Source organism: Aegilops tauschii, chromosome 2 (genome assembly GCF_002575655.3).
Source record: "Aegilops tauschii subsp. strangulata cultivar AL8/78 chromosome 2, Aet v6.0, whole genome shotgun sequence".
In the NCBI taxonomy this organism is placed as follows: domain Eukaryota; kingdom Viridiplantae; phylum Streptophyta; class Magnoliopsida; order Poales; family Poaceae; genus Aegilops; species Aegilops tauschii.
In genome coordinates, this window is record NC_053036.3 from 634,426,703 (window position 1) to 634,440,230 (window position 13,528).

The 13,528-nt window shown below is 43.2% G+C and overlaps 1 protein-coding gene across 1 annotated transcript; it reads left to right on the plus strand.

Annotated features, from left to right (window-relative positions):
* Positions 1-1,499: 1,499 nt before the first annotated feature.
* LOC109765501 (probable protein arginine N-methyltransferase 6.1) lies at positions 1,500-6,480 on the plus strand. Its single transcript, XM_020324284.3, has 13 exons — positions 1,500-1,804; positions 1,986-2,051; positions 2,141-2,209; positions 2,790-2,825; positions 3,124-3,189; positions 3,504-3,572; positions 3,674-3,751; positions 4,077-4,155; positions 4,266-4,360; positions 4,467-4,551; positions 5,301-5,482; positions 5,578-5,696; positions 6,078-6,480. Exons 1-13 carry the CDS (start codon positions 1,610-1,612, stop codon positions 6,118-6,120), a joined length of 1,182 nt encoding a protein of 393 aa, XP_020179873.1. The 5' UTR covers positions 1,500-1,609; the 3' UTR covers positions 6,121-6,480.
* Positions 6,481-13,528: the final 7,048 nt, after the last annotated feature.

The window sequence follows — 13,528 nt, forward strand, 5'->3', positions numbered from 1 at the left end:
ACAAATATGAAACATGGCAAATTTCAGACTTCTATAGAGAGGGATTTGCTATGTATTTATTTAGAAATATGAAAAAAAGGATGTGTTGTGGTTCAAAAACATGGCAAACAACGGAAGTTTTTACAGTTCCACACATAGGGCAGGTTGCCATCTATTTATTTAGTAGAATGGCAAAATGATGAGAGGACAAATGTAAATGCATTAACTGCCGTATGGCATATCAGAACACATGGCAATTTTCAGCGCCAAACAGTAGGATAGTTGCCATGTATTTATTTAGAAGCATGGAAATTGATAAGAAGTGGAATTGTAGACACATTAACATCAGTATGAAATAGCAGATAACACAAAAACACATATTTCAGCTACAATTTTTGTGAACATGCATACATATGAAAGATAATGAGTAGAATTAGCCATTTTCATAATAAAATTTGCCATGGAAACAACCATTTTCACACCGGGGCAGGAAACTAAAACATTCAGTAGGAAAATGGTGAACAAAACCGGGAAATCAAAAATGCAGGGGGGAGGACCTGTGTTGGGAAGTGACAAGCTAACGAGCAGATTGCAGGCAGGTAGATAGCCAGGGCCGGCCATGCCGACAACGCTGCAGCGGTGACACCCACGAGAAGAGGGTGGCGCCGGGAGGAGCTTCATGCGCGATGGGGACTAAATTCACCGGAGAATGGATTTGCTCGAGCCGCCGCCATGCTTGTACTTCTCCCCACGCTCGAGCCGCCGCCGCCTTCCTGCGCTCGAGGCCGCCGGAGGTCGACAAGCGAGCATCCCTGCTAGGTGGCGCGAGCCACCCCGTCGTCGGTTTGGACGGCGACGCAGAGGAGACCGTCAAGCCTCCACGCCCGCGCTCCCTGCGAGAGAGAAGCTCCCGAGCGACAGTCGCACCCTCAAAGCCCCCCTACCCACCCGATTTCCGCTCGCCCCCTGCACGTCGCCATCCGCGACGGTGAGGTGCCCATGGATGCGCGGCCGGGACGGGCATGGTTCTCCTGCTCGCGCGTCCGATAGGGGCCGGCGGAGCACCTCCACGCTCGGCGCGACAGGGCCAGGTGGGAGGGGAGCGCCTGCCCGGTCGGTGAGCAGGGTGTATGGCCGCGACCGGTGGTCCAAGGTGGAGCTGCGCGGGGACGGTGAGATCCGCGGGAGGAAGAGAGAGAAGATGATGGAGTGGAGATCTGCAGAGTGAGCTCGAGACAGAATGGCAGAAAGTGAGCGGCGGAGTGGATAAGATAGTCGTCCGGTCGTGCTTCGTTCAGCCCGAATGCCCACAAAACATGACGTGGCAACCGCTCCCGCTTTAAAAATCGCAAATCGCGATGGAGGGTGATGGAAGCGTTCGGGCGAAGTGTTTTTGTGCCACACGTGTCGGCGTTAGCTTTTTCCAAGATTAATGTTCGGCGTTAAAAAGATGTACCACGAATGGGTCCGAGAAAAAGAAGTTTCCAAATATGTGGTCATGGGGTTAAGAACTCTGTTTCCGAAGCAGAGGAGCCAAAGCTGGTCTCTGCGGGAGAGCGCACCAGCGAAACCTCCATTCGAATCTCTCCTCTCCTCTCCTCGGCCGCCTCCCTCATTCCCCCCTCTCGCCATGCTGCCGTCGCACCTCAACGGCCACTCCCCGCTCGCGCGCCGCCGCCCCCAGCTCCCCGCGGCCTCCCCGCCCGCCGCCGCCGCCGTCGGGGACCCCCCAGCGGCGGCGGCGGGGGACGCCGCGCTGGAGGCGCACGACCGCGTCTACTTCCAGTCCTACTCCCACATCGGCATCCACGAGTCCATGATCAAGGTGAGCCCCCTTCACCCCCGCCCGCCCGATTCGGCCGCCCGCCCTCCCTCCCCGCGGACGGCCCCAAACCCCTAAACCCTACCGAAAGCAGAGCCGGCCGGGGGGATCCGCTCTGTTCCCGAGTCGCGTTTTGTCTTTGGGGGAACTGACTCGTGCGGCGCTTTGGATTTGGATTTGGCAGGACAGGGTCAGGACCGACGCGTATCGCGAAGCAATCATGCTCCACCAGAAGTTCATCGAGGGGAAGGTACAAATGCTTGCCTGACTCTGAATTTTGGCTGATTTAAGTGTCTGGACAGTCTGTTCTGAATTTTGGCTGTTGGTTGGGCTGTGCAGGTTGTGATGGACGTGGGGTGTGGCACTGGGATACTCTCGGTGTTCTGCGCTCGTGCCGGCGCGAAACGAGTAAGCTATGAGATAACTCTGCTCTTGCGGTGGTGGCCGGTCATTCTAGAGGCCTAGTGTTTGTCCTGGATGATAGATATGTCTCTCCTGCTTTGTTAGTTCTGAGTCTTTAGAAGGATGTATGAATTAAATTTACAGTGCTGTCATAACCAGTGGGATCCTGGTCTAGTGCAATGTAACTAGTACTGGATTCGGTGTGCTGGGTTCCAAAGGCAGTTTTGCACTTCCAGACCTCTGCTTGCAAATTGCCCAGCAGCTTAAATGAAATGGCCCTCCTCAATCCTCATGTGCCACAACAAGTGTTCTAATATGGAATTTCAAGGCCTAACTCTGTTCATGCTGTCAGAAAAGTAAAGAAGAAAGAACTCTAATCTGTCAGTTCTGCATTTGTTTGTCCTTACAGATGTGACATGTATCTAGTATGGCTGCTAATAAATATCTTTTGCCAGATTTCAGTTTAAGTGGATTCGCCTGTAGTATAATAACCACCAATAATAAACTATCTGTTTTCGCTAATCTATTTGTTCGATCTTCTAACAGTGAGCCTTACCTGTCCGCCTCTCTTCAAATGCTTTTACAGGTTTATGCTGTGGATGCTAGTGAAATCGCTACCCAGGTAACATGTTACTTGTGAAGATGTAGTCTGATACCGACCTGTGTCCTTTCCTCCTTTTGTTTGTCATTTTTCTGTGACGTGTCGAAATGTATTTTTGCCCCATTTAGCATGAACATAAATGTAGTGATAACCAGTTGTGCTAATATGAACACAAGTAGGGTATGCTCAAGGAAAATAGTTTTATACATTATCTTCTTATTGGGTATTTGAAGACTGTTTACTTCCGCTTTTATATCCATATCCATTATGCCCCAATAGCAGGAAGGTTGTTCTTACAGATCTCTTCCTTTTCATGCAGGCTAGTGAAATTGTAAAAGCGAACAATTTGGCTGATAAGATCGTGGTCATTCATGGACGTGTTGAGGCGAGACTCTTATCTTTACATTCCTTCTTTGTTAAAATTAGTTCGTCCACTCTGTGTTGGGATTATTGATCTCTGTGTTTTGTTTGCATTTTCTGCTGGTATACAGACATGTAGTTCCTTCAGAGAGTTGGGTTTTTACAGTTATAAAATAATGTTAGCATAAGCAAGACATTAAGTTTGTGTTTCCTAAAATTGGTTTTGCATGTGACTCTCTGTTCAGCTATTTTTGTTGCAAATATATTTATATTTTATTATTACATTCTTATTTTCCCTGTTTGCACTTTTTGTTAATTAATGTTGAGTTGGCAGTGCAGGATGTTGATGTTGAGGAGAAGGTTGATGTAATAATATCAGAATGGATGGGCTATATGCTTCTCTATGAGGTGCCTTTTTGATAGCCTATGTTGATTGTTCGTGTTGCATTTTGATATGCTATGCCTTTGTAAATTCCTGCCTAAACTTCTGATGGTTTTTTCCCCTGTAGAGTATGCTGCCAAGCGTTCTATTTGCAAGGGATAAATGGCTTAAGCCAGGGGGTCTTATCCTGCCTTCTCATGCTACGGTATAATTATCATATAGATTTTCATTCGTCACACACGTGGCCACACAATAGCATGAAAGTATTTCACTAGTACAAGCAATAAATATGTTAATGGATTGCTTGCTATTGTGCGAAGCCAGTTAGTGATATTTATTTTTAATCTTAAGTAGGCAAAAGCAACAACTCTGCTGCTCTAATTTTTTAAGTTTTAAAGGAGGCATCATCTGGTAGGAAATATTCTTGCATGCACAACTGAACCTTGTTACCTCCGTGAGGATGAAACAGCAACCATTTTGTGGCTTGTTATCGGCCAAACCTGAATACTTATGGATCCTTCTTTTGCCAGCTTTTCATGGCGCCTATAACAAATTCTGATAGATATGAAGGAAGCGTTGATTTCTGGTGTGATGTTTATGGCATAAACAGTAAGTTGTTGTCGTGTTACGTCCAGAGTTTTAGTATGCATTGCTGTCACTATCGGATTTTGCATGGTGACTTCTGCATGCAATGATGATTCTGAACTTCGCTGCTGTAGTGTCTGCTCTTGTGCCACTTGCCAAAAAATTCGCATCCGAGGAGCCCTCCATTGAAATAGTTGGTGGAGAAAATGTTATAAGTTGGCCATTTGTGGTAAGTTTTTGCAACATTATCAGATAAATAACTATATTTATCTGTTGAGATTTATTGTAATGTCTAACCCTTTTGTTTTATTGGGGCCATGTTTACTTGGGGACAGGTGAAGCACATTGATTGCTACACTTTTACGGTTGAGGAATTCAAGTCTATCACCACAACGTACAAAGTTTCATCAATGATGTTAGGTAATTCATGTGATTTAATCTTTCTCAGTCCACTTCCTATGTGTTGAATCTTTTTAATTGCATTATCTTGTATTATGATATCATTTCAAATTTGAGCATCGAGGAACTTAGTTGATACAATGATCTGATGCTCTAGTACTCTAGTGTGTTTCCTTATGGTGAATATTTCCGATTCCAATTGAAGTGTTCGACCAATTTAAAATTTCCTCATGCATGTCAAGGATGGAATAAATATTACATTTGCTACATAAGCTGTACTGAAATTGGGGTTATTTAGGTCCAATGCAAGATACAATGTTTGTTGGCGTGCTAATGATGCACTATGCCCTCGGCGTGTTTGATACTCCGATGTTCATCTTACTATACGACTTTTTAGCAACATTTTTCCTGTTACTGTTAGTGTCATCCAAATTGGTAATGATATTTTGCTGTCACTGCTAACAACCCATCAGCCATCACCAGACAGCAATTAGAATTGATGTTTGTTGGTTAGTCCTGCTACAGTAGCTGCTGTTGTCTGGCAGTGCATCTCCTAATGTTATGCATTGTGAATGCAATTTAATTTATGGCTGCTCTTTTCATTATGTTGTCCCACCCCTTTCCTAATTTTCCAAACAGATTATCTTTCATCTAATTATCTTATTTATTGAGAATGCTTCATCTAATGTTTTGAATCTCAGTAGCAAACCTAGTACTTTTGCATTTCTCCTTGACAAGAAATCTGAAATTTTGTTACCTCTGATGTGAAGCTCCAATTCATGGCTTTGGTCTCTGGTTTGAGGTGGAGTTCAATGGGCCTGCAGAGTCTTGTAGCAATTTGTCCTCTGATTCGAGTCCACTTGATATTATTCAGAAGAAAAGGCGCAGGGCATCAGATAGCACAGTTGTGCTGTCCACAGCCCCAGAAGACGAGCCAACCCATTGGCACCAGGTTCTAATTAAAATGGCCATTTCAAACACTTCGTTGTTCATTTACTTGGTTATTCTTGCTCCTTTTGCTAAGTTTGCTCTTCTCGTCTTTTGCAGACAATTTTGTACTTCCCTGATCCTATAGGGGTGACGCAGGATCAAATCATAGAAGGCTCTGTAACAATCACCCCGAGCGAGGAGAATCCACGCTGTCTGAATATTCACTTGGAATGCTCGTAAGTTTCTGTCTACCATCCTTCTGTAGTTTTATTCTAGCAGATGCTACATCTGTTATATCGGCAAAAAAAGAGACAGTTACCCAGTCTAACTGTGCTTTGTTTACCATCGGTCCTTATGGGTTCGGTTTTAGCCAGCTACACGCGGTCAGTAAACTCTCTATTACGTCACGCTGTTCAGTCTGTACTACATTGTTTGGAATTTGTCAGTTTTGCGGTCCATACAAGCAAATACTTCAGAATCGCTAGCGTGAAATAATGTGTATGATGCCTAATCGTGTTATAAATGCCATTCACAGATAATTTGTTTTGTCGAATGCAAACTTAATAGAATAGAAAATCTCGTCCTCTGATGCTCTACATTTTGTTTCCATACAACAGCACGGGAGGTCAAAACTTGGTGAAGGATTTTGCAATGCGGTGATCGGCGTGGTCCCTCAACCTGTCAGCTCAATTCCGCGGTAACTAGCCAATGGGCCCAAGGCCTAATCCACATTCCTCACTGACCCGAACCTGGCTCAAGACCTGGCTGTACTCTCTACTCAATTGGTTCAAAAAATATATCCATGTTACTTAGGAGGCACAGGGCCAGGATTTTTTGGTCGAAACAAGTTGCAGGCAGCCGTCCAGTACTTTTGTTATTGTCTGGTAATCACTTGTTTTTGCTGTAACAGTAGATGAAGGCGGTAGTTTGCCTTGTTATGCTAACTGGCTGCAACATTTTTTTGAGATTATGTTGAATTGCAATTTTGGCGTGAGCTGTTTTAGTTGCTGTTGACATTGATTTTGTCGTCTGCCAGTCCTCTTTTGCGCGCTAACTATCTGCACGCGCAGAACAGCTGTCAGCACATGCCATAATGCTCCGAGAAAATTTGTGGTCGGCTTACAAATGTTTTTCTCGGTATACGCCATGAAAATCGAATTCGAAATGGTATGACCGTGCAAGTTGAGCATGTTTTAATGTAATTGTGTACATAGATGGCTAATTGTTTCCAAGTTGTTTTATTTTATAATGTGTGTACTCCGCGACTGAGCTGTACATTTCCTTCTGATCCTGTATTCATATGCGGGCACTATTTGCTCCATCACTAAATCTGAAAAATCGTACGGTCGGTAGGCGGCGATTGGTCTTGGGAGGCGTGGGCCTACGATAAAAATTGTGGAGGCCACATGAAAGTCTGCGGGGGCAAATCGATTGGAATCAGGGTTGGCAAGGATCCAACTTCAATTGTGAGCTTCTGATTTCCAGATTCTGATGAATGGGCAAGAGTAGTGTATTTGCGCCAACTCGTGTCTGTATTAGTAGTAGAGATAAAATTCATAAAAAAGTAGTTGAGATAAGCAACTTTTTTTAATACTCACTCACATGAACACTTTGAGCACTCGAATGCATCAGCCTCTTGTGATAAATAACAGTCTCTCCGTTTCAAAATAATTGTAGTTCTAGATTTATCTGAAATCAAACTAGTTTAAATTTGACCAACTATATAGAATAATATGCTAAGATCTACAAAACCAAATACACATAATATGAAAATATATTTCATAAAGAATCTCAGGAGAATAATTGTGTGTCCTAGACGTTAATATATTTTTTGTAGACTTGGTCAAAATTAAACAAGTTTGACTTAAGATAAGTATAATTTGGTGTTCTAGATGTGTGCGCTTGCATGACTTTTTTTTGCACTAGTGCAATCTCACACATGTATATTTATTTTTATACATGCATACAATACATATATACACATATACATACGCATATATAGAAAATGTATTACTATTATTATTATGGAGAAATAAGCATATAATAGTGAGATTTCCGTAAGAAAAAGTGTTTTCTAAAAAGTAATGGATTAGTGACATCGATACTACCCTTACAAAAGAAAAGAAAATGAAAACAAAAGAAAAATTCAAAAAAATGAAATAAAAACTAAAACAAAATCAAATAAATGAAGTTTCCTATAGAAGAATGAATTTGTGGCATTGGTATTACCCTTTCAAAAGAAAAATCTAAAACAAAATCAAAATAATAAAGTTTGCTAAGAAATAATTCAACCCTTTAAAAAGAAAGAAAATGAAAAAGAAAAACCTTTCAAAACTTACACACAACTTTGCACTGAAATTACACTTTCTGAAATATGCAAAGAATAAGCATATAATGTTTCTATATTTTTGGCACTAAAAAATGGGAACAGTTTCTAAAACATGAACATTTTTTGAATACATTAACTTTGTGAACATTTTTTCTGAAAATCCAAACATTTCCTTAATTTTGGGATAATTTTTTGAAAATGTGAGCAATTTGAACAACGAGGACATTTAAAAAATACAGGAAATATATTTTGAAAGGAAAAAAAACTAAAAAATGAAAAAAAAACGAAAAAAACCCCCAGCAAATAAGCATGAAGAAAACCAATATCAAAACAGGGAAAAAACCAAGGAGAAACAGTCTGGAATGTTTCAAGAACCGGTAGAAACCGGACAAAAACCTGCCTAAAAACCATATCCCTGTACAACATATACGTGTGATGTAAATGGGCCGGCACAATGAATCGCTAGCGTCCCGTCCCTTCCCGGCGGCGATGTCAGCTGCTTCCAGTGCATGGCGGGAGGAGGAGCTGAGAAGGATCTTCATTCCAATCGACGTTACAGCCATACTATCAATCCCACTGTGTACCAAGAGGATCAATGACTTCTGGGCTTGGGGTGAAGATCGACGTGGATAGTTTTCAGTAAGCTCAGCTTATAAGATGCTCTTCAAGTTAAAGAGCCAAAGGGAAAATTTACTTGCTGGTACAGAAGGGTCGTCGGCTTCAGGTCGAGAGATGAAGGCGTGGGTGTCCTTGTGGAACAAAGTCCCCTCAAAACTGAAATTTTTTGTCTGGAGATTATGTAGGGACTCGGTTTTTTTTCCGAAAAGGGGGACTTCCCGGCCTCTGCATCAGAACAATGCATACAGCCACATTTATAAATAAATAAAGGAGTTCAACAAGGTCTTATAGTCTGAAAACAAAAAATCGGCAGGCTCACAAAGAGCCACAACGCCAAAAACAATATGGCCAAAAGCCACAACCGGCTGGCAAAACAAAGATAGGTAAACTAATTGCCTATCCTATTACATGACCGCCATCCAAACCGGTTGAAGATATCCTGCGCTACCATCTCCCACTGGACAGATCCAGTAACCAAACGCTCCTTGGCCTCCGTCGGAGTGAGTAACGACCACATACGGATCAGCGCAGTAGCTCGGAATAAAACCTGCAAACAATGAATGTTTGTTGTTCTGTTAAAAGCCAAATCATTTCTGCAATTCCAAATTGCCCATAACAAAGTACATACTCCTACACGAATGTGTCTAGCTGTTTCGGACTCTATCCCAACCAGCCACGTTCCAAATAACGTACTGACCGAATTCGGAGGAGTAATGTTAAAGGCAATATGCACCGTGTGCCACAAAACCCTTGCCAACGGGCAGTCAAAGAAGAGGTGCTTGATAGATTCGTCCCGATCACAAAAACTACACCTAGTAGATCCTGTCCAGTTGCGCTTAACCAAATTATCCTTTGTTAAGATGACTTGTTTATGTATAAACCACATAAACACTTTAATTTTCAAAGGAACTTTGACTTTCCAAACCTCTTTGGAACTAGGAATAACACTAGAGTTAATGACATCGATATACATCGACTTAACTGTGAACTGTCCAGACCTAGTAAGCTTCCAACACAACTGATCGGGCTGATGAGATAGCTGAACCTCCATCAGTCTACTCACCAAATGAATCCATGCTTCCCACCGGTCGCCCACAAGCGCCCTCCTAAACTGAATATTAAGGGGAATGGACTACAAAATCGTGGCCACAAGAGCATCACGTCGTTGAACAATACGATACAGGGACGGATACTGAAGTGCTAACGGCGTTTCCCCAAGCCATGTATCCTCCCAGAAGCGAGTGGTGTTTCCATTACCGACTATAAACTTTGTTCTATTAAAGAAGGCAGAAGAACTGTGGCCTCCGTCTCAATCGAAAGTTTATACAGCCACTTGCTGAGAAGACATCTGTTCTTCACTTCAAGATTCTCAATACCAAGGCCCCCCTAGTCCTTTGGTCGACAGATGACATCCCATTTGGCAAGTCGGTATTTTCTCTTAAGTTCATCACTCTGCCAGGAGAACCGTGATCAATAGAAGTCCAGCCTTTTCCTAACACCAACTGGGACTTCCAAGAAAGATAAGAGAAACATAGGCATACTCGTGAGCACCGAATTAATAAGAATCAGTCGGCCTCCATATGACATGAGTTTGCCCTTCCAGCAGCTCAGTTTCTTCTCGAACCGGTCCTCGATGCACTTCCATTCTCTATTTGTCAGCTTACGATGGTGAATGGGTATACCTAAGTACGTGAAAGGTAATGCCCCCAATTCGCATCCAAACAATTGCCTATAAGCCTCTTGTTCCTCCTTGGCTCTACCAAAGCAGAACAACTCGCTTTTATTAAAATTAATCTTCAATCCTGTCAATTGTTCAAATAAGCATAACACCAGCTTCATATTTCTCGCTTTAGCAAGTCGTGCTCCATAAAGATGATTGTATCATCAGCGTACTGCAGGATGGACACACCACCATCAACTAGATGAGGCACCAAACCACCCACCTGACCGGCCTCCTTTGCCCTTCCTATCATAATTGCCAACATGTCAACCACAATGTTGAACAGAATAGGAGACATTGGATCTCCTTGTCTCAGGCCCTTGTGTGTCTAGAAATAATGACCTATGTTGTCATTCACTTTAATTCCAACACTCCCTTTTTGCATGAAAGATTCTACCTGGCGTCGCCAAGCTTCATCAAAACCCTTCATGCGTAAGGCCTTATGAAGAAAAGGCCATTTGACTTTATCGTACGCTTTTTCAAAATCCACCTTGAAAACAACTCCATCTAGTTTTTTCGTGTGAATCTCATGGAGCGTTTCATGAAGGACCACAACCCCTTCGAGGATGTTCCTGTCCGGCATGAAAGCAGTTTGGGTAGGCTGCACCACAGCATGCGTGATCTGTGTGAGCCTATTAGTCCCGACCTTGGTAAATTTTTTGAAACTAACATTAAGAAGACAGATGGGCCTGAATTGCTCAATTCTCACAGCCTCTATTTTCTTAGGAAAAAGGGTTATCGTTCCAAAATTCAGTCGAAAAAGCTGAAGCTGTCCAGAGAATAGATCATTAAACAAAGGCAACAGATCCCCCTTAATAATATGCCAGCACTTCTTATAAAATTCAGCCGGAAATCCATCCGGGCCGGGAGCCTTATTATTTTTCATCTGGGATATGACCTCAAACACTTCTTTCTCCGTAAAAGGAGCAGCCAAAATATCATTCTCCACTGCAGTTAGTTGAGGAACATCCTCAATCCTGGACTCATCCAGAGACACACAGTTATCCTCTGGAGGTCCAAACAGCTGCTTGTAAAACTCGGTAATGTATAATTTTAGGTTCTCTTGTCCTAAAATCGTTCCTTCTTCTTGTTCAAGCTGAAAGATCCTCTTCTTTCTATGTTTACCATTAGCGATGATGTGAAAGAATTGAGTGTTCGCGTCCCCCTGGACTACTCGTCGGACCTTGGCCCGCAACGCCCACTTCAACTTCTCTTCACGAAGAAGCTCTTTCAGCCCCATCTCCGCGTCAAGCTTGGCATGAAGTTCCGAGGCCGGCAGAACTGTGGTTTCTGCTTTTACATCTAAGGACTGAATAAGGGTAAGGAGTCGTTCCTTTTCGACCTTATAAATCCCACTAAGATGCTTAGCCCACCCACGCAGGACACTTCTCAAATGCCGGATCTTATTCTGCCAGCGCTCAAGCGCAGTCCTACCTCCTGTATCCTTAGCCCACTCTCTGGCTACGAGATCAAAGAAACCGTCTCGTTCAAACCAAGCAAGCTCGAAAGAGAACGAGTTTTTGTTTCCCACGTGGGTGGCCTCACCAGAGTCCAGAAATAAAGGCGTGTGATCAGAAATTCCACGGGAAAGAGCCTGAACTGTTACAAAGGGAAACTTATGTTCCCATTCGACGCTAGCCAACACTCGATCCAACTTTTCAAACGTCGGATTTGGCATCGCGTTAGCCCAAGTGAATTTTCTTCCCGAAAGCTTAATCTCTCTCAGATCCAAGCTTTCAATGATAGTATTAAACATGAACGACCATCTGCCGTCAAAGTTATCATTGTTCTTCTCCTCACGCCTTCTAATGATATTGAAATCACCCCCCACCAGGATAGGAAGCTGCTCAGAGCCGCAAATCCTAACCAGATCAACCAAGAACTCGGGTTTGAGTTCGAGTTGTGCGGCACCATATACCGCCACCAAAGCCCAATTGAACCCATCGGCCTTCGACCGCACCCGAAACTTAACTGCAAAATCTCCCATCACCACACTTCGAACCTCCAGCAAATCGCATCGAACTCCGAGCAAGATCCCACCGGATCTCCCTCTCGGTGGCAGACAGTGCCAGTCAAAATCAATACCTCCCGACAAAGTATTTAGAAATTGAGGCGCAAAATTATCTCTACCAGTTTCAGACAATGCGATAAAATCTAACCTATGCTCGATAGACGCCTCTGCAAGAAACCTTCTTTTAGCCAAGTCTTTTAGACCTCTACTATTCCAAAAGATCCCTTTCATAATTCATCATGGATTTTTTTTGCCATACGGATTCTAGCACTCCTACGCACCGCGGACACCGGGTACACCTTCCGCTTCCACTTGCGTTTAGTAATGTTCTGACTCTGCAACCGGTCCTCACAACCAGTCTCAGAAGGTTGAATCACAGCATTCTCAGATGTATCATCCTCCTCCTTCGATTCAGGTAGGGGAGTTATATTATGAGACGGAGGGAGTAGTTATTAATCATTTTCACTGAACTAACTAGAAGAACTGTAGCAATTCAGTTCTACACATCGTGTGTTTTTGACCATCAGATATTCGAACCCAAATTGAGGGGCCATTTTTAGTTCAGTGTTGTCATGGATTCCCTGTAGGATTGAAGACACCAACGGGTCACCGTATGCTACTCCGGTCATATAGCTTTCAGGCCTGAATTCTGAAATGGCGCTACTCGGAAAACCATGAAAGGCCACTCATGGATGGTGATAGGGGGAGAAAAGAACCAAAGGAGAAGGAAAGGCCACGTACTACCCTATCCCTTGTTTTGACTCATTGACCTGCTGTCTGCAGAGCACTGCCTCTCATTTCGCTTGCAGTGCAATACTCATCCAGTTCCAACTTCCTTGTCTGCGCGACGAGCAGAGGAGGAGGGGCAAGCTCCCGCGTCCCGTTCGCTGTTTAATCCGTGTAAGCTTCTTCACCTTCCTTTGCTGCCTTCACTCGTTAGCTTCCCCGTCAGATTATTACGGATTGATTTGTCTTCATACGCATGCCGGTAGTCTGCATATTTTTATCCACACAAAAGAAGAAACAGGAAACTACGTCGGAATATATACTTTGATTAACTGGTTCACACAAAATAAGAAACATGAGTGGTTAAAATAATTGAATTTTACTACTCAGGTCTTTTCATACCCAAAAATAATGAGTGGTGAAAATAACCTTTATAGTTTGCTGTTGTTTACCATCATCCATTGTTTGCTTGTTCGTGTTCGCCCTATGTCATTTCCCTAAATCAGTGCCTTTTATCCATCCATATGGTTTCCCTTTTTCCTCTGGAATTATCTTTTTGATTCTTTTTATCGAACTGAAACGAATGGCTCATGTCTGCAATTGGAGTATACTCTACATGTTTAGTTCTTCCTAATTTCACACTATTTCCTGTGTTTACACAAGA

Bases quoted from the DNA above. Each gene is read 5' to 3' on its own strand.
- LOC109765501 (XM_020324284.3), top strand. From the start codon at position 1,610: ATGCTGCCGTCGCACCTCAACGGCCACTCCCCGCTCGCGCGCCGCCGC. The intron at 2,052-2,140 runs GTACAAATGCTT...TGGGCTGTGCAG, and splicing joins AGAAGTTCATCGAGGGGAAG to GTTGTGATGGACGTGGGGTG. The intron at 4,156-4,265 runs GTAAGTTGTTGT...TCGCTGCTGTAG, and splicing joins TGATGTTTATGGCATAAACA to TGTCTGCTCTTGTGCCACTT.